The sequence below is a fragment of the Peromyscus maniculatus genome, chromosome 4 (genome assembly GCF_049852395.1).
Source record: "Peromyscus maniculatus bairdii isolate BWxNUB_F1_BW_parent chromosome 4, HU_Pman_BW_mat_3.1, whole genome shotgun sequence".
NCBI classification, from domain to species: domain Eukaryota; kingdom Metazoa; phylum Chordata; class Mammalia; order Rodentia; family Cricetidae; genus Peromyscus; species Peromyscus maniculatus.
The window spans coordinates 83,100,902-83,125,878 of record NC_134855.1 but is presented as its reverse complement, the minus strand read 5'-3'; the positions used below and the strand labels follow the sequence as shown (position 1 = coordinate 83,125,878).

At 45.9% G+C, this 24,977-nt stretch overlaps 1 protein-coding gene across 4 annotated transcripts in view; it reads right to left on the bottom strand.

Annotated features, from left to right (window-relative positions):
- Nucleotides 1-24,765, bottom strand: part of Mpped2 (metallophosphoesterase domain containing 2) — a 181,104-nt gene extending 156,339 nt beyond the window's left edge. Inside the window, exons 1-2 of one of the 4 annotated variants that reach the window (XM_006975856.4) lie at nt 24,168-24,765; nt 18,540-18,787 (exon numbers count right to left, since the gene is read on the bottom strand). In XM_006975856.4, coding sequence (XP_006975918.1) covers nt 18,540-18,667 — 128 coding nt within the window. In that variant the 5' untranslated portion in view covers nt 18,668-18,787; nt 24,168-24,765. Of the gene's footprint in view, nt 1-18,539; nt 18,788-22,317; nt 22,466-23,978; nt 24,040-24,167 lie in introns of those variants that run through there. The other 3 variants (XM_076570242.1, XM_042275876.2, XM_006975855.4) reach the window with 3 other exon arrangements.
- Nucleotides 24,766-24,977: the final 212 nt, after the last annotated feature.

The following is a 24,977-nucleotide window of genomic DNA, read 5'->3' as shown; positions in this document are numbered from 1 at the left end:
ATGGCATCCTCCATTAGCTGAAACACACCAATAAATTTCCAAAATGTAGACTCAGCACCAAAAAAAAAAAAAAAATAAAATAAAAGTGGAGAAATCATCTACTGTGGAACTCCATGCAGCCCCACCTCCTCTGCGCAATCTCGAATCATGCATAATGCAACACCACTGCCACTAACAGCAGGCGCGCACCAGATAATTTACACTTGTTTTTATGGACACGAGGAACTGATCTTTGAAGCTGTCCCTAATGAGATTCCGCTTGGCCCTAACAGCATCCTGAGAGAGTGTTCCGGTGTTTTCTACTTGGCATCCGGTGCATATTTATAATGCACAATACAGGCTCGTTTAAATTGCACGTGAGGATTTTGGTGTCTTCTCTATTTTAGAGATTGTCATATACTAAAGAGGACTGACTCCTCAATCACTAAACCCTGCTTTACCCAAATAATGTCACTGCCAGTTGTTAGAGGCACTTTTCAAAGAGGCAGCTCCATCAAAGGGCTTCTACCTGCGGGGCAGAAAGCTGCACCAACGCTAACCCTGCTTGTAAGTCCAGAGTCTCAATTAGGCCTTCAGCCAAAGGGCATCTCCAGAATGGCTAATTACATAACCCGTCGGGGCAGCCACAGCCACGGGAAAAGCTGAGGGGAAAACCTGGAATCAGTCACCTAAATTAAAACCTTCCTACCCTTCCTCCCCCCCAAAGGGCTTGCAATGCCACAACACTTTCTTATTTTCTCTCCTCCTTGGGTGTCTCTACCCCAGGTAAAACTCCTCCTTAAGCCTGGAACTTTACAGCAGGGTTTTCTTTTTCTCTGGGGCTTTTTCTTCTTCTAACCATCTGGTACTACAGGAGTCTACAGTTTAGCTGCTCACACTTAGACTTCTACCATAGGCTTACTGACTTTTCTTTGGTTTTCCTGAAAGTCCATTTCTTAAAGGCTTTCCAGCTGCTAGAAGACCAACATTGTAATCAGAGTTTTCTCTGTATCTAACCCAAATCACAGACTCTGTCAAAACAGGGGCTCTATTTCCAAAGAGCTTTAGTTGTTGTTGTTTATTTTGTTTTTCTCTTTGTAGATGGCCAGGCTGGCCTTGAACTCACAGAGAGACCAGTCTCTGCCTAGACCTGCCTCTGCCTCCTGAGTGCTGGGATCAAAGGTGTGCTATGAGATTTTTAAGAATGTAGAAAGAAACCAACAGGGCAGAGAAAGCGGGGAGGGGACATGTAGAAGGACGAAGTATAATTGCAAATACCTAGAAAATGCTACACTGAAACCATCACTTAGTTTACTAACTTACTAAAGAAAAATTGTGAGACAAAAAAAAATGAGTGTACTATTTCAAAAAACACAGCAGAGCTATTAGAAACACAAAAATGCAGAATAAAAGGGACACACTGTTATTGGTTGTAGTATTAAGGCCACTCCACGTAGTTAAAAGGGAGGTTTATTTTGTGGGTAACTTACAAGTAAAGGGGTCACAGGATCCGGGAAAGGTGTAGTGCAGTCCAGCAGTGTTCTCTGGAAAACTGCTCAATCTGCCTCCAGCGTTCAGGGCCCAGGAACCAAGAGAAGGGGCACATCCAGATCTTGGGTCTTAAGGGCTCCTGTCTCAGACCCACCTTGTAGGCGTGACAGTTACCCAAGCCTCAATGGGGGTAGTACTTCCAGGTCAAAGCTGGAACAGCTACCCACTGCACACCTTACTGAAAATCAGTGGTTTGCCTTAAACAAAATGCATGACTCATAGGAAGTGGGTTGGAACAGATCTTCATTAATCTCACACTTCTAACCCTCAGTCCACAGTCACTGACTTCCAACAGGAGCAATACACGAGCAATAACTGAGTGAAAACAAATGCTTCCTAAGGCCTCCCTATTAAAGTTACAAAGCAACACAGGAACCTCAAATCTTTAGCAGTTAGTTCAGTAGTTCTCAACCTGTGGGTCGTCACCTCTGTGGAGTCGCATATTAAAAAATATCCTGCATACCAGATATTTACATTATGATTCATAACAGTAGCAAAATTACAGTTATGAAGTAAAAACGAAAGTAATTTTATGGTTGGGATCACCACAACATGAAGAACTGTATTAAAGCGCCACAGCATTAGGAAGGTTGAGAACCACTGGTCTAGTTGAAAGTGAATCTTCAATATTCTTTTCTTATTAGAAATAAATTTATTACAATCAAAATCAGAGTCAATTAAAGGCAGGAAAGATGGTAGCATTAGTGTAGAAGTTCCACAAATATTGAGTATCTTTCAGCTCCATCCTGAAAAACCACATGAGAGAATTACCTAAGTGATCTTTTATAGGTAAATACACTGTCAAGTGTAAGTACATGGTCTCAAAGTGAAGGGACATTACTAGGTGACACAGAATTATTGGAGAAGCACATACTAGTCCTTTGAGGCCTTGAAAACTCAACTCCCCTCGACAGGAATGGACACTTTGTCTAGACTCCAATTAAGACCCTGAAACAGGATACAAATGACAAAGAGCAAAACTTAGAGTCAATAGAGTTTGCTATCCTCAGAGGTTACAGCCTCGGGGGAGGCAGGCACTTCACAACTGGAAAATATGCTTTGGGGACTAGAAAGGTGGTTCAGTGGTTAGAGAAAGTGTGAGTTTTCTACTCCTCCAGAGGATTCAGGCTTGGATCCCAGTACCCATGTCAGGCAGCTCATAACTTCCTATAACTTCAGCTGCAAGGGATCCGATGTTCTCTTGTACATCATTTAGACACACACACACACACACACACACACACACACACACACACACACACACTAATAAAAATAAATCTTTAAGAAGAAACTAGACTTCTGATATGTGCAAGCAAGGGAAAGCCTTACTTGTCACTTGTCAGCACTCTGACTTCCAGCTAGGAGGAGTAGAGGGTTTCCCTAAAAAGTGGTCAAAGGGCCTGGCCGTGTAGTTCAGTTGGTAGACCTCTTAGTGCGCATGACATCTTGAGTTTGATCCTCACTACCACACAAACAAGGTATGGGAGGTAGCTCAACATTCACTCCAAGTATCTGAGAAGTAGAGGCAAGAGGATCAGGAGTTCAAGGTCACCCTTGGCTACAAAGCCACTGAAAGGCCAGCCTGGGCTACATGAGAACCTACCTCCGTCCCCGAAAAATAAAGAAAAGAAAGAAGGCAAAAGTAGAAAGTAGTAGCAACACCCCGGGCTCGTTCTGAGCCTTGCAGTCGGGGACCAGCCTGCTGACTCCTGCACCCATCCTACCTCTTCATTTAAAGAAACAGAAAGGGAGGAAGAGTGTCTAGAAAGCTCAATTCAAATGCAGCTTTCCTTCAATGTCAACACTGAGTCCAGACAGCTTTGAAGACCTTGGGAAATGTCAGTGGACATCTCACCAAAGCTGGCACTAACTGTTGCCAAATGTCTGCCTGGCACCAACATACAGACTAAATTGGCCATGAAGACCTACCTCTCTGTAGTCTTGCTCTTCTCAAAGGAAACAATTTTGTGATCAAGAATGTGGCTCAGCCAGAGGCCAGGCTTACAGGGAGGCCTTCGATGCTGAGCTTAACTCAATTGCACGGTTTAGGGCAAGAGGCTCATGTTTCAGATGTGCAGCCAAGTAATCTGATCCCGCCAGACTTCTAATGGCTTCTAAAAAATCTGAAGTGTTAAATCCTTTTCCCAGCCTCCCCAAGAGCAATCAGAAGGTGTTTGTTCCCCAATTCCCACTATCCCCCAATCTCCTATTCTAATAAACAGTTGCTAAATCACTATTGTTGAATACTTATTCAATCCTAAAGTTTTTCATATGTGATACTTAAAAAAAATGCACTTAGAGCAAGTAAAAGGATTATGCCAGTGAAATGCTTAGAAACCTTGCTTGACATCAGGGACAAAACCTTGATCTTGACTGCTCAGGAATTTGGGAAGAACCTCTTTACCTAAGCAGTTCCACCAATCCAGTGACAGGCACACAGTGAGATTACATCCTCCAACACACACACACACACACACACACACACACACACACACACACACACACACACACACGGCTAGTAGAGAAGGTGTTGGCTGTGTCCATATCTGTCAGTAAATTCACCAAGACTCACTCCCTCTATCCTGGCTCAGGATCTATTGGGAGACGATACCACCCTAAAAATGTCCCAACACACCAAATGGAACAGCACGAAGAAAGCCACGGTGATGACAGACTGTGTCCTACTGCTACCGAGGCTCCTGAGGCTTGAATGCTGGTGCTAAGGAAGCAATCATGGTAACATTATTAAGAACAGTAGTTGTATACATGTTACATGTACACTACATACTCCACTAATAACTATGCATCATCTAGTAGAACTTCAACATTACCTATTTTATAATTTTTTTTTTTACTGAATTCTAAAAGCAATACTATATATACTTTTATGTGTATTGCTTTATATAATGTGTGTGTTACACGAACATGATTGGGGGAGGGGATTAGTGGCCATGAGCACACACGCGCAGGCCACTTCATTGCCTCGCAATAAGGCCTTTCACTGAACTGAACTTCCATTTAGCCAAGCTGTCTGGCTCCCTCTGAGGATCCATTCATTGGTCTCTGTGTCCCAATGCTAGGTTTCTTTTAAATACAGAGTCTTACGACATTGCCCCAGCTGGCCTTAAACTCATAGGCCCACTGCCTTTGCCTCCTGAGAGCTGGGCTTAATGGAACATGTCACCACACCTGCTCAGCGTTACATTTATTTGTGTGTGCGTGTGTGTGTGTGTGTGTGTGTGTGTGTGTGAATACACATGCATGCACACACATAGGTGCTGTGAGATCAAACTCAGGTCCCAGGCTTGGTCAAATGTACCTGACTCATTTTGTTATCGCTGTTACTAGTTATTGGGGGTGAGGGGCACATTAAGATCCTCACTGACAGGCTTTAGACTCAGTAATGAAGCACAATGAAGCTTAAGGACCAAAGCTCAATCCCCCAGGATCCGCATGGTAGAAGGAGTTCTGACTTCCACAAGTTGTTCTCTGACCTATATAACACACAGGGCCATATGACCATAAATACACACGCACGCGCGCACACACACACACACACACACACACACACACACACACACACACTCCCTCTCCCCATGCCTCCCTCCACTCTTAAAAATTTGTAAAAAGATCTTCTTTCTAAAGATGAGTCTTCAGTAGCAGAGAATAAACACGATGAACACATACATGCAAGGGGACCAGGACAGGGCAGGCTAAAGTCTGGCTATACTTTGTTCTAATAACTTGAATGTTTTCATTCTTACAAATACTACTAATTGTGCCCATATTTCTGTTTTGCAACAATTACACCATCCCCAAGCCCCCCCACTTTAAAACAAAAACACCCCATCTCACTTTTCCCCACCCCCACTACTTAGCCCTTTATTAAGATAAGGAGTCCACCATGGCGCCTGAAGCCTGGGGTCCAGCACCTCAGGAAATGGCACTGCGTGTTTATAACGTGGCGAGCCTTCCCTGTGCAGCGTGAGCTCACGACTAATGTGCACTAATGGCCAGAAAACTCATTTTCATTCCACACTTGACAAAATAAACACCCCATAAAGGCAGGTAAGAGGACGCCTCTCTCACCCTGAGCTGTTCAGCTTCAACCTTCAGAAAGGAGGAACCGCCGAAGGGAAGTGACCCAGCACACACACACACACACACACACACACACACACAAAACCAAGTTCTGGTATAAAGAGACTGGACCCAAAGCAAAGCCCTTCTGTAAAGTTAAATTGTTCTTTCTTGTTTCTTCCCCTCTTCTGTCAGGGTTCCTCTCACTAACACAGCATTTGCAAAGGCTCTTTCAGCACAAATCCTGGTTGAATTAGTAGGATCTAGATGAGCCTGTAGGGGAAAAACCAGGGCACTGGATTGCTCTGAGTTACCAAAGAGCCCCGTTCTTTCTCTTTTGTCCACAGAAAATGAAGCCCTGCTTACATGTCGGAGGAAATATTTCAAAACATTCTCTTTTTTCTCAAAGTGAAGAATTTATGGAAACAGATAATTAACAGCAAATGACAAACAATCCAAGCAATCAAGGTCCCAGTTTGGTTGCCAGGATGATGGTATCAAATTCCAAGATAAACAGTGAAGCGTGCCATGGCCATTAACATCCTGGTGGGGTGGAGATGGGGAGAGGAGCCACCCCTGACCAATCATCAAGGGCCAGGGGGTGGAGCAGACCATCTCCAGGGGTTATTGTTTCCCTTCTGGATTCCCAGGGGAGTTCAGGAAGAACAGGGGTGTCTCCGTTGCATAGAGCAGAACATCCATGCCTTCCTGGCTCACATGGGAAGACAGACTTGCAGTACATTCTTTAAGGACTAACTCTTCCTTGTCCAGGCGCACCAAACATTCACCTTTCCCCATTCTTCCCTTTTCTAGGTCTGTTAGCTCAAAATGGGGTTCAGTGCTACCAGCCATGCCCAAATGTAAGGTTAAGTACAAAGTGAAAACCAGTTCACCTGCAGAAATCAGATCTGGGGCCCCAACATATGCTACATCATCTGGATACAACAGATGATGAACCTGGGACACCATAGCTTCAAATCTTCTTATGTTTCTTGAAAGCCAGTTCATAGGTCACCACGTGTCAAATGGACTTAAAAAAAAAGAAAAAGAAAAAAAGAAAAAAGGGAGCCAGGCGTTGGTGGCGCTCGCCTTTAATCCTAGCACTCAGGAGGCAGAGCCAGGCAGATCTCTGTGAGTTCGAGGCCAGCCTGGGCTACCAAGTGAGTTCCAGGAAAGGCGCAAAGCTACACAGAGAAACCCTGTCTCAAAAAAACCAAAAAAAAAAAAAAAAAAAAAAAAGAAAAAAAAAAAAGGAAATCCAAACATAAATTACCTAAAATGGCCTTTTAAAAGGATCATTCCATCTCAGAGCTCAAAATAGGTCAACATACCAAAAACTGCTGTTCTGGCCATTTGTAGACTCACAGGTATGTTGAGTCATGCTGTGAAGTCAAGAAAGCCTCGGCACCATTTTGTCTGTCTCATCTCCTTGCTGACCAAAGTTCTCAGATGCTGATCATTTCCCATTGTGAAAGCCAAGGCCAGGACATCACAGCAGCCAAGAAGAGCTCTGATATATGAATACATCTGCTGTGTTCTCTAGAAGTTCAAAGGCAAGGCAGACTGCATGTCTGATGAAGGTCCATTTCCTGATTCAGAGATAACCACCTTTCTACTACAACCTCACATGATGGAAGAGCAAGGGTCTCTCAGATCCCAGTTTTAGGAATTCTACTCTCAGGAGCAAATCGCCATCCATGAGTTCCACTCCCTCGTGTTTTGATTTGGAGGTTAGAATTTCACTATTTAAATCTTGAAGAAACACAAATATTTAAACATCATACATAGCATTGATCCAAGCATGACCAACATACAAACACCAAGTAAGTTTTTAAAGTAGAATATGTTAAACACAAGGCGGTAAGAACAATGGGGATTTTTGTAATCACGAAATAAAACCCAGGGTGGATAGATGGCTCAGTAATAAAGTGCTTGCTGCCTCTCAAATACGCGGATCTGAGTTCTGCGCCACAGTCCCCATGTAAAGGCTGGGCACAGCGACATGTCTGCAACTCCAGCACTGTGGTGGGGAGGGAGGCAGATCCCTGGGGTTCCGTGGCCAGCCAGTCTAGCCACTTAGTGAACTCCAGGGACAGGGAGAGACTCTGCCTTTGTCGCAAAAATATAAGGTAGCGATGACCTGTGGCCTCTACACACATTCATACACATACACATACACACACACACACACACACACACACACACACACACACACACACACTATGGTTTGGTGGCTTCATAGTATCTCTAAATGTTAGAACAAATCCAATTGAAACAAAATGTTTGTTTTTGTTTTTTTTCAAAAGACTTACACAGAGTTGGTAAAATGTCTATGTCATAGCCAAAAGCTAAATCTTTCAGGGAATTAGAAAAGCATGTTAAGGCTGCTTAGCTAGTGAAGTTAATTTTTCTTGATTTCAGCTTTATGTCTTGGTGCAAAACACATTTTAAACTAGGCGCACAACATGGAAAAGGCTTGAATCTCGGGACTGTGATACAGACTCCTAAAACTAAGTCAGAGGAATCACTCTCTGAGCCAGTCAGGGTCAATGCCAAAAGAGCCCACAGCAAGATGGAAAAGGGCCTCTGCCTCATCCAAGAATTATCAAAATCTTTCAGCTGGAGGGTTTCATGGGCTGTCTGCACAAGAAATAAATGGGTTTGAGCAGAGTCCATGTTATGAACTAGAGTCCTGCTGTCTGAAGAAAGCCAACCCAGGAACATTGGTAACACTTGCTCTCGCTGAGATCTCTAAGCTCACACTAAAACTATGCTTGCTTATTGAACGCTCAGACTAGTTTGCATCTCCATTTTCAATACATTTTTTCTTACATTTTACTTATTTATTGAAAGTGGGTGGGGTGGGGTGCATCCCTGCCATAGCAGGCTTGTGGAAGTCAGAGAACAACTTCCAGAAGTACTTCTCCCACCACGCTTGTGCTGTAGATCAAGCTCTGGCCTTAGTTTACCTTAAAGCCTCTAACACCAAACGGGACAGAACATTAAATATAAACTAGAACACATATATTTCAGATTTACAGTAAGAAAGGAAAAACAGAAAACACTGCAAAAATTGCATAGTCTTATATGCATATGTACTTCAGCCCTTCCTTGTCAATGACAGAAACTGAAGGGAAAAAAAATAAATCTCCAAAGCAAAACAATACAAATTAGTAAACCCTACTACAGCAAGGGCCAACAAATCCAACCATTTTCTGTAGTTAGTTCTACCACCCAGACACACACTGAAGTGTTCTTTTTACATTAAAAGAGAGCGAGCCAGGCTGGCAGGGGGGTCTACAAAGTGTGTCTTCTGATATGGTAGAGCTCAACCAAACCGGTACGCTATGAAAGTCAAAAGCGGCAAACAGTATGTATGGGAAGGAGAGAGCTAAGGGAATCCTGAGAAGGGAGGAAACATGCGCACACAGAGACCCTCCAGAACGCAGCAAGCTTTGCCTCTTTCAGGAAGCAGTTCAGGCCCACGGAGTGTTAAACAAGGTATGGTAGGTGGAGTGGTATTAGCCCTGCTTTTGCATCTTCAAATCTCACCTTCGTAAATTCTAAAACTCAGAATTAAAGCCGAGTCTGTCTCGAATATACTTCTTTCATCCTGTCATTCAATTGGAGCATCTCAGCCAAGGAGTTGAGAGAAAGACTGAATATAAAGCAGGAGAGAGAAATGGCCCATGAAGGGGCTGGCCTGAGAGCCAGGTATCAAGGTATCAGGCCTGTCTGTCCACTAACCGTGGACATACTTTCTTCATCATCTTTCTCTCTCTCCAAAATGTAGAATAAAAGTCCAGATCTATCTGAGTGCTGGACCACTCAGCACTTGGAACTTTGAGGGCTGAGGCAGGAGGATGGGAAGTATAAGGTCAGTCTAAGACATGGCAAGCCTGTCTCGCAAAACAAAGACAACTAACCAATTCGAGTCCGGAAAGATGGCTCAGTGGTAAAGAGCTTGCTTGCTTCACGAGTATGAGGGCTTAGATTTGATCCACAGAACTGGTGTAAAACTGCAGGCATGAAGATACATGCCTGTAATCCCAGCACTGGGGAGGCAGAGACTGGAGGATTCTTAGAGCTCACTGGCCAACCAGTTTAGCCTAATTGGTGAATGACAGGTCAATAAGAGGCCTGTGTCAAAGGAGGCGGGCACTGTTCCTGATGATGACAGCCACAACCAAGGTTCTTTTCTGACCTACACACACACACACACACACACACACACACACACACACACTAAAAAATCCAAATCTAGTCCCAGATATGATCTGTTTTATTTGTTAAATTATTTTCCCTCCCTGATAGCCCAGTAGCCAAAGAAAGACAAAACATTTCTACCTAATTACACAATCATACAGTGAGGTTTCTAATAATAAATTCTTGTGGACAAAATATCTAAATCTTAGATTGTCTCTAATTCTTCAAGTCCAATTGTCACAGACCACAAGATGGTACCCTGGTGGTGTGTACTGAGAAAGGACTTATGTTTAAAAAAAGAGAGAGCAGGAAAGAAAAGACAGCCACTGTCTTTGTATGAGTGCAAACTAAAAGGGCCATTCAGTATCTCCAAGGCAAACTTGAGATTGAAAATACTTTTGTAAACTATGGTCATGCTAATGTGCAGGCCAGTGGTAAATCTGTAATAAGGAAGAGAATGTGGCTTTCTGAGAAGCCACATTTCTGTATGTTTAGATTTTAAACAAAAAGTTAACACAGTCCACCCCTGAAGCAAAGAATAAACATCTACCTTGTTAGAGATTTTGCTGAACCCCAGACATTAATTTGTTCACTGATAAAACCTCCTCTCCCTTCCCCATGTGAGAGTTCACAAGCTCCCCTCTGTCCCCACACAGCATCTTCACAATGTCTCACTATTATTCTTTCCCCACAGAATATCATAATGATGTGGGGTTTATGTTCTTAAGTTCAAATAGACCAAAAAAAGGAGGAGCAAGGGTAAGAAACAGAAATTCCAGAAAAAGAGGAGAATATTCAAGGCCTTGGAGCCTGGTAGCTAGTGAGCAGCCCTGAGTTCAGAGAGGCCCAGTTCCTTGAAGATCCCAGAGCTAATTAGTGACCCCTAAGAGGACCAGAATTCAAGTCCCCTAAAACATGAAACACTGCCTGTGTGCATGACAACAAGCTGTTGATACTGTATTAACTGCTGCCTTCTCAAAATGGGTTGAAGATACTTCGTAAAATTTTTCCTCACTTGGGGAAACGCCTGCATCATCACACCATCTCAGCAACAGTGGCTCAACCTCTGGAGCCCTCCATAAGGGGGATATGTGAGTTCAGAGGCAGGAAATTTCCTGGAAGCTCCTGGGGCCAGTGTAGAAGAGAACAAGAGAGACCCTGTGTCATCAAAGTGGAAAGAGAACACCAGCTCTTGGAGGTTGGCCTCCGACCTCACACTCACATGCACCTGGCCCCCAACCCTCCCCACACACATACATACAAACATACATATACACACATATATACAAACACACACACACACACACACAGCAACAAAACAAAACAAAAATATTTAAGAAGTCTTTTGTTGATAGGTATAGGAAGGAGACAGGATGGCTGACACCCTCCTACACAGGGACAAGTTGAATATCCATTGGCTTCCTCCTAGACTGCATCATAGACGAGAAGAGAGTGTCACCCTAGGAAACTAAGCAAGACCCAATGAAAGGAGAAGGTGTACATCTAAGTAAGCCTTTCACACAAGATAGAGAGACAAATTATCGTTCTTCTGAAAAACTAGCATGAAAGTACCACAGTTTTATAAAATTAATTCCAACTATATAGAAGTATATAAAATATAAAGGTCACTACCCAATAAATGACACCAAGTGGTTAACTAAGTGATCAGTAAAACTGGTGTTCGTCCTTCCCACACTTTTACATGCATATACATAAGCAAATGTCATTTTATATAATAATTGTATTAGTTATTCTTATTGTTCTCACAACCAAGTACACAAGAAGCAACTTAGAAGAGGGAAGATTTGTTCTGGCTGATGGTTTGGTGAGATTCAATCAACTCTGACGGAAAGGCAGGACAGTGGTGACCTGATCACATCTCCACCCACTGGGGGTCAGGAAGCACAGTCTCCACCCACTGGGGGTCAGGAAGCACAGTCTCCACCCACTGGGGGTCAGGAAGCACAGTCTCCACCCACCGGGGGTCAGGAAGCACAGTCTCCACCCACCGGGGGTCAGGAAGCACAGTCTCCACCCACCGGGGGTCAGGAAGCACAGTTTCCACCCACCGGGGGTCAGGAAGCACAGTCTCCACCCACTGGGGGTCAGGAAGCACAGTCTCCACCCACTGGGGGTCAGGAAGCAAAGTCTCCACCCACTGGGGGTCAGGAAGCACAGTCTCCACCCACTGGGGGTCAGGAAGCACAGTCTCCACCCACTGGGGGTCAGGAAGCACAGTCTCCACCCACTGGGGGTCAGGAAGCACAGTCTCCACCCACTGGGGGTCAGGAAGCACAGTCTCCACCCACTGGGGGTCAGGAAGCACAGTCTCCACCCACTGGGGGTCAGGAAGGACAGTCTCCACCCACTGGGGGGTCAGGAAGCACAGTCTCCACCCACTGGGGGTCAGGAAGCAGTCTCCACCCACTGGGGGTCAGGAAGCACAGTCTCCACCCACCGGGGGTCAGGAAGCACAGTCTCCACCCACTGGGGGTCAGGAAGCACAGTCTCCACCCACTGGGGGTCAGGAAGCACAGTCTCCACCCACTGGGGGTCAGGAAGCACAGTCTCCACCCACTGGGGGTCAGGAAGCAGTCTCCACCCACTGGGGGTCAGGAAGCACAGTCTCCACCCACTGGGGGTCAGGAAGCACAGTCTCCACCCACTGGGGGTCAGGAAGCACAGTCTCCACCCACTGGGCTGAGCTACCAGTCTCAAGGCCCGCCCTCCAGGGATGGACTTGCTTCAGCGAGGGGCCACACCCCACAGGGTCCACAACCCCCAAAAGTACGCCAGGAGCTGCAGCCAAGTTCTCAAACAGATGCACGTGAGGGGCATTTCACATCCACACCCACTCTCCTTTTCTTCTGAACTATGGATTCCTAATATCATCCTGAAATTAATGTGTTTCCTACCACATTCTCAAACAGGGAAGGAACGAAACTTCAGATCAAGTGAAATATCTATAAACACTGTACGAATATGCCACGAAGTGATTGTCACTTGTTGATTTTCAGTGGCCAAGCAACACGGATGATTGCCACACAAGCCCACAGTGCTACAAGAACAAGCAGTGCCTGCCACGTTTTTTTTGTTTTGTTTTGTTTTGTTTGTTTTTGTTTTTGTTTTTGTTTTTGTTTTTCGAGACAGGGTTTCTCTGTGTAGCTTTGCGCCTTTCCTGGAACTCACTTGGTAGCCCAGGCTGGCCTCGAACTCACAAAGATCCGCCTGCCTCTGCCTCCCGAGTGCTGGGATTAAAGGCGTGTGCCACCACCACCGCCACCACCGCCCGGCATTTTTTCTTTCTTTTTTTTTTTTTTTTTTTTTTTTTTGGTTTTCCGAGTCAGGGTTTCTCTGTGTAGCTTTGCGCCTTTCCTGGAGCTCACTCTGTAGCCCAGGCTGGCCTCGAACTCACAGAGATCCACCTGCCTCTGCCTCCCGAGTGCTGGGATTAAAGGCGTGCGCCACCACCGCCCGCTGCCACGTTTTATAAGGCCAAGCAGTTCAGAAATATCTTAACTCTGTGGCCATCATTAGTACAAAGTCACAGTTGTGGCCCTATCTGGGTCCCAAGTGTTGCCTTCTGGTCCTGTATGATCTCAAGGGTGCTGGTAACCACAGGCATGGGCAATGAAACGGGTTCATTTAGGGTTAACAAGCATTATGACATTAAGCCCACTTCGTAGATGACAATACTGAGCCCCATATTTTTCCAACAAGCCAGTAACAAGGACAACCACACATTCTCAGCTGTCATATCTTCCTACTCCTATTAAAGTGGTCTGTGACAATCCTATTTAACATCTGTTTTAACCACAGATACCAGTAGGGGAACTTAAGACACTGATAAGGGTACAGACTGAGCCAGGTTCAGCCCGAGCGGAGAAAAACCTTGGTGATCTTCACTGAACAGCTACATGGTACAGGATTTCTACCCACTTGGAACTACTACTCTCTTGGTATAACTGGGTGTGTAGAGACCTTCCTGGATGTTTACAATCTTGACAGGAAATTCAACCCCAAATCTCACCAGGAAAAGCCTCCATGATGCCCTCCAATGACTGCTTGAAGAAGACCACACAAAACTGAGCAGTGACTGGATGAGTGTGGTTTGGAATAAGAAATATGGAATCAATGAAACAAGCACTCATGATAACAACTGGCACCGAGTATACAGTGGGTGCTACTCAACAACTGACATTGAGTATACAGTGGTGCTACTTAGAATTTTTCTGCACCCCTTTACTTTAACAACCTTTTACCAACCTCATCTTACAGATGAAGAAAGAAAATAGGATTCCACTGGTGATGGCCACCTCTAATTGATAACGCTTTCCAATAAAGAGCAAGGGAGAAACAAAATCCTAGGGCCTTAGTAACTGAAGCTGTGGCCAAGGAAAAATGCCAGGACAGGAGACAGATTTGGATTCGAAATTCCCCACTGCCAACCCTTAAAAAAAGTAAAATTAACCTCAGTAGTGCGACCAACCATCCTGTTCTGCAAGGAACAGGGAGCTCCTCATAAAGTAGGATTTCCAGTGCTAAGCCTGACGGAACTGGATGCCTTACCAGAGTATTTGATTAGGCCTCCCATCATTAAAAACACACAAAGTCTTTATGACATTTTCAGACCTAAAACGGTTCTTTTAATGCCTTCTCTAATCATCATTAAAAGCACTAAATAACTTTTTCAACATTCTGCTCAAGAAAGATGAAGGACTTGTGGACAGATGAAGACCTGTTAATTGTTGGTTTTCAATCTTCTCATCTATCAGTACAATCAAGAGTCTGAGCAAGAAAGGACTCATATTCTAGGCTAAATTTTGGTCTACTAACTCCAGCTGTGCTTTGATTTTCTTTTCTAATGTCAGATAGGATTACTTTTTTAAAGAAGGAAAGAAAAGAAAATCCTATGTCAGAAGCAAGTTCAAAGAGATGCTTCTTAGAAAGTCTGGTAGCAATCTTGTTGGAGTTTATAGATAAGGACCTCGTTACACTGGGTGAGAACCCAGCTCTAAAGTAGGTGAGCTTCATAATGAGAGCAGCCAACTCTTACTTATTTTTTCCCTCACAGTGGCACCTTGCAAAAAAAGTTTGTTTTAATTGCAGTTTTAATAAGTTACACTTAAAGACAATACCGGTCATTTGGTGCAATTATTTACCTATAAATAAACTGATGTTTGGGGAAGGGAAATTGATCAGAAGGGATACCTGGAGAAGAGCTAGTCACAAAGTTGAGCTGAGACTAACCACATTAAGCAGGAAAGGAAAAATTACTTAATTGAGGTGAGACAATACCCATTGCTACCACTAGGTCCTACAAAAGAAGATAAAGGGCCCTAGTATTTATCACTGGTCTCCACAGATCGGAGATAGGAGTGAAAAAAGAAAGAGAATGCTTGAGGAATCGAGAGCAAAGTAAACGTGTAATGCTTCGAGTAGACAATACAAAGTAGCTATAGGAATGCAGCAAAACTCTGCCATAACATGCTGTAATGTTTCCAAAAATCAAGGGAAATTTTAGGCTCAGTGTCTCACAAACACTTTATGGTCATTTAAAATTTCTGTTTAGACAAAGGGTAATGTTTTTAACATAACCAAAATAGACCATATTGCAGTCAAGGAAGATACTCAAGCTCCTACAACCTACCAGGTGCTGCCACAATGCGAGGCCACCTGCAAAGCAACAGCAGGTCCTTAGAGGACTAGGTCAGGCTGAGGCAATGATGAGCCACATTCCTGACAAAGCATACCTTCACACTCCCAGAATGACCTGGGTTTCTCCTATCAACACATAATCAAATATGTTAAACCAATCAGTAGATCAGACAGAGAGACAGGTAAGTAGGTAGACAAAATACAGATGGCGATAGATGATTGACAAAAAAATAGCAATAATTAATACAGACAGAAAAAATAACAACAGCTATAGATAGAAAATATTAGCAGATGATAAATAGGTAAAATAAGTGATAGATATTGGTAGATTAAATTAATACAATAATAACAAATTTTTTAAAATATATAGATGTACAAATAGATATAGACTAATAATAAAATAATGATAATTACATAATAAAAAGTAGATAAAATATAATAGTAATAGGTGGGTAGGTAGATGGTGGGAAAATAATAATGAATGATAGGTGTTAGACACAGATAGCAAAAGGTAGTAAATGATAATAGGTAGATGATAGATAGATAAATAGATAGATAGATAGATAGATAGATAGATAGATAGATACATACATACATACATACACAGATAGATATATAGATACACAGAGAGATAGATACATAGAGAAATACAGAGAGAGGGAGGGAGGGAGGGAGGGAGGGAGGGAGGGAGGGAGGGAGGGAGGGAAGGAAATAAATAATAGAGGTCCTATGAAATGGAAGAAGGACATGAAAGACCTGGGATGTCATGTGGAGCAGACACACAACAATCGTTCTAGATTAGGAAAGGAGTCCCAGGACAGAGGACAAGAGGCTTCCTGTGGGTGCAGGAAACTAAACTAGCTCAGAGCATACGATAGTCAGAGCAGAAAAATGTCACAGCTGTGAGAAACAGCTAACTCAAAGGCACTGAGACAGAAGGGCCCAAGGGCTCTCAGGTGGCAGGAAGCCAAGCTGAGTGGTAATGAAAGGGAAAGCCCACACTGGAGCCACCTGGGAGGAGCCCCGCATTCCCAGGTTGGAGTCCAGTAATGGGCTGCACAGCTGTCTAGGTTGCCATTACAAACCTTTTTGTTGTTGGCCTTGTTGAGGTTTTTTTTTTCCTTTCCTTCTTTCCCCTAAGAGAAACACACACACACACACACACACACACACACACACACACACACACACACACACACACACACACAGTATAATTTGACCCTTCAGAGTTTTCATGGCTAGATCTAAGATCAGTTCTAAGCTTACGTGACTTAAAAACTATCTTAGCGTTCACAGTTTACCAGAGGACTCCTGTGGGTAAGAGCAAATAAAAGGATGTCTACATAGCCAAGCAATGGCTGAGCTTTCCAGTCACTTCCCAAGGAATCTGGGCAGAGCGGCATTCAATCTGCCTCACTGGAAACAGGATCCAGAGTTCTCTGAGACTCTTTAATACAAATATGAGCCTGCCAAAGAAAGCGAAAAGGATCCTAAACTATGCCACGCACAAGTTTTATAACATATTTGAAGGAAAGGGAATAAATGGAAACAATAAAAGAATATTTGAAACAAATACATAATTTATTGTTCAGAAAACCTATCATATTAGCCAAGAGAAGACAGATTCACCTACACACCTCCGGCTTGCACTCTCTCAGAACTCCCTCATAACCTGAGCAGATTCTCAGGGAAGGCCAGCAGGAAGTTCTTAGGAACGGCTTAGCACTAACCATTTGCAAAGATATTTTTGGTCTTTCTTGTTGGTTTTGTTTGTTTGTTTTCCAAGGCTACTGTTTTGTTTTCCTACTTTGCATAAATCTCATCCCAGGTACATTAAGTGGCTTTCTAGAACACAGTTACAAAACATCATCCCAACTATTTACACTAATATCCAGGCAACCAAGGAGAACACCATTTTGTTTAGTTACTGTTTCTGAATTGGAGACTGTGTGTGTGTGTGTATGTGTGTATGTGTGTGTGTGTGTGTGTGTGTGTGTGTGTGTGTGTGTGTGTGTAAGTGTAGGTGGTGGGGGCTACTAATTTTTTTTAAACATAAAACAATTCCTGGAAGAAAGTTTGTGACTTGGGCATGCCCTGGGTTCAATTCTGCCAGGAGTAAAAACAGCCAACAAAGCCCTAACCTCCTTTCCCTCTCAACTACACAATAGCGTTCAAAGACATTCAGCCGTGCCATGAAAGACCAGTGTTAGACATCGGAAGGGGTCCCATACAGAATGGGCACCAGGCCTTGAATAAACAAGAGAGATGGTGACCTTCTGCCCCTGCCACTGAAAGCGTGGCATGTCTGTGGCAGAGGACCAGACAAACGTTGGTGTGTGACCAGGTGCTATGACGTTTCTGGGTTTCTCCTATACTTTCTCCTTAAATAGCATACAGCTTGACCTGTACTCCATCGTATCAGGGAGTGAAAGAAAAGCAAAATTCCGGAGACCAACTGTTCCGCTCTCCCTTAACCCTTTGTACCCCATATTGTTCAAGGCTTGCAGAATGCAGCCCACGTTTCACTAGCAACAGGAGAGAGACAATGGATCTAGCGGTAGCTGGACAATTAGCACCAATTAGGCCTATTTCCCAGCTGAATGTAAAGGCTTGGGGGGGGGGGTGAAGTGTAAGGAAATATTAGAGAAATTTTAAAGAACTATTTCACCACGGAAGTTAACGATACACGGTCAAGAAAACTGAACAGAGGGTGAGAAGACACAGCCAAATTCACTGTGTGGCATTAGGAAAATACCTCTCCCTCTTCAGTTCTATCTGTAAAATGTGAGCAACTTAGCAAAGTCTTCCAGAAGCTCGGAAGACCTAATGTACTTTCGTGGCTGAATGTGCTGTAAAAATCTGAATAGTTGTGCAGATGCAAAGGGTTTCTCCTGGGCTACATTTGAAACCACAGATACCCATCTGTTTTGGAAATCATCGCCTTCCACTCCCCCTAGCAAAATGCTGAGGGAACAGTTTTCTTTCACTTCGCTTCTCTTTTCTTGATTGTTATTATTATTATTATTATTATTATTTTCTTTTCAACAGTCATGAGAAATACTTACATATGTACATGTGGCGGCTGGAATCTGCTCTGGTTGATGTTGTAGTGTGTGAATGCCTGGGTGGGGTTTGAGCTATACTCATCCACCGTTATGGTAACTTTGCCTTGCGAAGGAATCCCATGTGCCATCCTTCCTCCCTATAGGCATGAGCAATTCACAACTCTCTGGAGCAAAAGCGGGAAGCAGGCATGGTGCGCTTCAGCCGACCTCTGAGTCCAAGGATCTACTCATCAATACTGCTGTACGTTCTAGAAGAAAGCAAAACAAAACATACATATGTGTGTTTGTGTGTATATATATATATTTTTTTTTAAAAAAAAAATAAGAATGAGTAAGGCAGTTCTAAAACACATTAAGTTTAAGATCTTATACCAAAGTGGCTTAAATCGGAATCAATACTATTTCCTTGTGGTCATAACTGTTGCCCACTCTGTGCTGCATGTCCCTCAGAGTGGACTCTTTACGGCATCACTAGATGCTAGTGAATCGTCTCAATGGAGTTCAAACTAAGAATTCCTCTCTAATTATAATTATGGCACTTAACTTGAATTGCAGAAGGGCCAAATCCACAGTTGCCATGGTGTCTAGCTATAAATGGTTTGTGCTGGAAGACTCCACCAAGCCTTCCCTGCTAATTGAAATGTTTGCTTCTTACAAAATTGGTACCGCATTATACAATCACTTGAAATCTTGATGCTTCGACGAGCCACAGGACACAATGACAGACGCAAACTCGAGGTTCTGTGCTCATTAACAGACACGGGCGTAACCACAGAATGCACGTGATGCACGCATGTTACACGCAAGTTTGTCTGGCAGACACTTTCTTAAACACGCAATGCTTGATACACATACCGTCTTCTCTCTGGCTAGCCATGGTGCACTTTCATTCACTCAAGGGAAAGCCGGAGGAGCACAGGATTGGTCAGTCACTTTGTAACCGCGGCCAGCCTCCCTCTTCCCTCCCTAAGGGAGCATTTAGGGAGGGCAACCATTACATCTGTGGCCTCATTCTTGGTACTATGTAATTCTTACTAGTTGGTCTAATTTCCTTAAGAAATTTTCAGCAGTTCTGATTCTTTTCATAAGTCAATGTATTAGCTGCTGCACGGGGTATAAAAATGAAGATGTCGGTTTTAGTGGCAGATGGCTCAAAGATGGAGGGAAGCAATCCCTTGCGTGGAACCTGTCGGCATCGATGATCAATTGGAGGAAGTAGGAGGCACCACATACTCCTCAGCTAACCCTTGGCTAACCTGCACGCCTCTCTAAACACTCTGTATCAGAATTCACTTGCCATGGGCACTATCAAGCTCCAGAAATCTTAGCTGCTATCTCAAATAAAAATATTTAGAATAATAAGATTAGGTTGAAATTTGGCATGAAACACCTTAAAATATCGAACAAAAGGCAGATGGCCTGCCATAGGCCGTTTATTTTATATTTTGCAACCCAGGGCCCCTGTAGTCCTCCATATGCTAACTGGGCTAAGAAATTCCACAGAGTTCTACTCAAATGATTGCTGTTTTCACCTCAGTAAAGCAAGCTAGGTCACACCCACCTGGCCTGTGTTCCCAGAACATTCCCACAGCCAAGAACAGAGGCCCTGGTGTTCTGGCATTTTTAACAAAATGTCGCCTTGGGTTCTCTTTCTTCTTCCTGACTCCATGGGAGGTATGACTCCCTGAAGCACCAGTTGATAAGTGATCTGGCTAGTAGGATTAACTAAATTAAATCTTGCCCTGCTCCTCTGATGGAAGATATCTGTAAAGAACTGCTTACGAATCATAATGTAGCAGTTCTCATACTAAGTTTGCAGCTGTTTCCTTAATTTCCTACACAATTATATTTTACTGTTATTTTGCATAACAGTAAAACACAACACCTGCTTCAAATTGCAGTCCTGTTCTAAGTGCTGTAATTCTCTTTTGAGACACAAAGTACCGAGACACAACCGAAGCGCGGGGCTGCATAATTGCGTGGTGCTCAAAAGTAAATACAAATGAAAACATCTCCCCGTTACAGAAATGACTGTCATTAAAAAGAATGTTAGCCATCAAAGCGCAGAGGGGGAAAATACACATTTTCAGAATACGAGAACTTGGTCTTTGCATAAATTAGAGAGTAGTATAAAAATTACTTAGCAATTCTTATTTTCCTCCCATCAATGTCTATTGTGTGAGGTACTGAACATTTCAGAGGCAACGGAAACCAAATTCATGTCTAGACCACTTTGACCTCAGAGTAAGTATCTGCACCTCTCTGGCCAGAAAGAATCTAAATGTTTGGGGAGAAAACTTGCTGATTAAATAAGAGGGTGTAGGCCAGAAATAAAAGACATCCTGAGTATTTACAGTGACTTGAAGTGGTGAGAAGGGCATCCTCTCACGTTGAAGCCAAGACGAGGCAGGATTCCCACTTCTAAAGTCCACTCCATCCTGAAGTCACCCTACCGATTTGCATTCCATGGGGAAACACCTATGTCTCTTTGCACCTCTGTCCCCCAGCAAGGCAAACAGTATCTCTCCATCAGCAAGCCCAGACCCCTGCAAGTCTGAAGGGCTAAATGGGTGGCTGGCGTCTCATTTGAATTCATCTTCGCCTTGTTCGCTTTCAAATGTTTTATCGAAACAGTGCACCTGCCGGGTCTATCTTCTTTAATCTGGAGTCCTTTGAAGGAAATGTCAGACTCAGGCAGAGAGCTTCAAAACTTTCCCAGCACCTTTACAGACAAGTCAAGAACAGGCTTTTTTTTTTTTTTTAAATGCTATGCCCAATTCCACCCACACCTCAAAATGAATATATCCTAAGACTGGTGTGTGTGGGATTGGGGGAGAGTGCGGGGGCTCTTGGTGACAAAACCACGAACAAAACCACTTCGCTTCACATGAGATTTTGGGGAAAGCCGCAACGATGCAAGGACCCCATCTTAACCTTCGAAGAAGCTGCATCACCTTGCTTCCAATCTTCAGGCTGTAAAACCCTCCCGACCACATCCTCTTCTCACAACAGTTAAAGGGAGCAGCTTTCTTCTTTTAATTTTATACTTCAATGCATTTTATCCACAAACAAAGGCACCCAGCACAAGATGCCAACATGCCTAAAGAAAAATCTAAACAGGACTGTCACTGCCAAGCATTCACGCTGGTGTTAGAGTTTCAGTTTTTTAAAAAAAAAAAAAAAAAAAAAAAGCCCACGTGAGCCATTGAGCATTTCCTAGACAGCAGTCACTTCTGTCCCTTAAGCTGCAAGACTGGAAATTTTCTTTTCCAGGAACCTACTTGGAAAACCTCTTAAAGTCTGCTGGCAAGGAAGGGATTAAATGCTCAAGGCTTAAATAACTGTCTCCACCTCCTAGACATCAGAAGTCCGATTTACCTAAACTTTCAAAGCAACAATTCCTGACCTCTCTACTCACGCACCGCCCAAGCCCAGCCCAGGAGAAATGAGCCCTGGATTTCGCTTTCCTTGTTTAAATAAGGATGCTCACTTTAATCAGAAAGATAGCCGCCCCCACCAACTGGGTGGAGGGATTTTGGAGCTCGCCCCCGGTCCAACCCGCCAAATTTCATTCTCTCCTCCCTCTGCTTCAGGGATCCAGAACCTTCTTAACTCACGCCCCTCTTTTATGCCCATTTCCAGTTACTCATCCCCACACGCAGGAGCGATGCCCACACGCCTTCCCAGCGGTTGCTCCGCTAGTTTATTTTTCTGGAGATACTGACAAAGTTCCACGTGCCTCTGTCCACTAAGCTCCCTCCCTTCCAATCACACTTACACCTGAACTTGTCTCCAGCACTGCTGACACCCAGCTGGCACATTCTTTCGGAGAGGGAGGGCACGACTTTTCTCCTGAGCCTCTGACAAAGCGTGGAGTCTATATATGGTGGGGCGAGGGGGGGCGCAGAATTCTCTACTTTGGATTGGTTTGTTTGTTTTAAATGTAGGGTGGGCAGATGGGGTGGGGGCTACACACACTACTATTACACACACACACACACACACACACACACACACACACACGCACTCACACGCGCCCTGCCCTGTCAGCTCTCACTGCCTGGTCCTGACCATAACTCTCTCTTCATTCCTCAGGCGCTGAGTACCCGGCTTCCACGGTCACCGCCGGCGGCGTCGGCACTAAGGACCCTAGACTCGCTGCCCCGGGGTCGGCTAAGCATCTCCCCCCATCTTCCTCTCTCGCAGCCGGGGACCGACTGAGGATCGCTGTAGGACACCGGCTCTGACGCCGCGCCATCCTCGGTGGGGGAACATAGCCTCTGATCTGGGACGCGAGCCTCCGGAGCGCGCTGGCATCTCCGAGCACACAGACAGGAGCCCGGGTCGGCACCGTGAACAGCGTCTCCTCGCTCTGTGTCCCGGAGCTGCCAGGCGCCTTCCCCGCAACGGGTGGAAAGGGAAGGGACCCGGCTGTCCCTATCAGGCTGCAGGGTGTGGAAGTCACCGCCTTGCCCCCTCTTTGGAAGTCTTTCCCTTCCAGTTAAAGTTATGTTTGTTTTCCCCACCCTGACCTGTTAGTGTCTGTACCATCACAAATCAATTACACATTTTTCATGACTCACATTCGCTCTTAATTCAGGGTGTGTTGGGGGGTGCGCTATAAATCAACCCCACTGATCATCTTTCCATGCCATTTTCTTGCTGAGGGATTTCAACGCCCTCTAGAACCTCTAGGTTTAAAAAAAAAAAAAAAAAAATGCTCTCTTCACCTCCTAGGCCGCAAAAGCCCGGAATTCGAAAGATTTTTTTCAAAGACAACCTGGCCACATGTAAATGTAAATAGAAAAAAAAAATTTAAAAAGAAAGAAAGAAAAACCCAACTCCTGCTTAGGTAGAAAAGCAATTGGGCGGCCACGGTTACTTTTCCGCGCTACCGTACCCCGCCTCCCAGCCCCCTCGATCTGCAGGCTGCGATCGCCGAGACCGGAGAGTGAGGTCGGGGCGCGGGGGCCGGCTGAGAGCTCCGCGCGGGAGCGCTGCGCGCGCGGGCGCCCCGAGCACAAAGCTGCGCCGAGCCGTCCGGCCACTACACCTGGCCCGCGGCCGCCGCGGGCGCACGGAGCTCGGGCCGACACAATGCACGCGGGCCTAGGCCGGGGCAGCGGCAGCCACGACCCCGGGACTTTCTAGTAAACAGATCTCGGACTCCCGGGCCCCACCCCCATCCCCGCCGCGGGGCTTCGGCCGCGGGCTTTCGCCGACAAACCCCCCCCCCCCCGTCTTGCTGAGAAATCGGGGCGGAGGAGGGGGCAGGGAGGTGGGGGACCCCGAGAGGTCGGTGGCGGAGGGCTAGGGGGAAGGGAGAACGGGGAGCGAAATGGGGAGTGGGAGGAAGGACAGCTACGGAAAGAAATTCGTTCTCGCTGGGGGGGTTGCAAATCTGCTCTCCCCGGGTCCTCGAGGGCTCACTCGGCCAACCTCTGGGTCGGCGGGGCCGCCGCGCTCCGCAGCCCCCGCGCCCTCGCACGCGCCTCTGACAAGGCACCTCTCACCCGGGCTCCGCTTTGTGTGTGCATTTTTTTTCCCTTCCTCTCGCGCCCGGCACCGGCCGCCGGCCGCCTCCTCCCCCCTCCCCCGCCCTCCGCCTCCCTTCCCCGGGCGGATTACCTTTCCCGGGCTGTGCTCCGGGTCCCCGGGATGCCTTCAGCGCCCCGTGTGCGGGCGAGCCATCGCCGAGCCACCCGAGCCGGCTCGGAGCAGCGCTGGGGGCGGCAGGGGTGAGGGGCGCGGGCGGGCCAGAACCTTCGACCCCGGAGGTCCCCGCCGCCGATCCAGGGCCTGGGGGGGGAGGTGGAGCGGGGTCGCGGTGCGAGCGGGGCGCGGGGTCGCTGCGGGGGGAGATGGAGAGGACCGGAGCAGCCTCGATCTGGGGAGAGAGGGAGCGAGGGGGCGAGGAGAGGCAGCGAGGGCGCGGCGAGCGAAGGGAGCGCGAGCGGTGCAGTGACAGGGACTGCCACTGGGGTCAAAGGAGCACAGCTCCAGGAAGCTGGGCCGCCCAAGCGCCGCTCTCTGTGAGCTCCCCGCCGGGACCCCGCGCCCTGCACGCCCCTGCAGTAGTTCCGGCCCACTCGAACCCCCCACCCGCGCCCTGAGGCCGCGGGGTTTCCAGGAGAGGAGGGAGAGCGGAGGGCGAGGCCCGCAGGCTGCTGGTGCTCCTGGGTCAAGCAGGCGGCAGGAAGCTGAGCTGCAAGTTCATCACCATGTGTGATCAGCCTTCAAATGATAGGGGTCGGGGAGATGGGGGCGGGCCACGGAGCGCCAGGAAAATAGGGGAGCCCCCCAGATGGGCGTCTTCTGCAAAGAGAACACCAAGCCCCCGCCCCCCACTCGTGAACCTGCCAGGCTCTGTCAGAGGTCCTGGCACAGCTCCAAGGCGCAGAACTCGCTGCAGGGGCAGGAGGAGCGGCTGGGGCACAA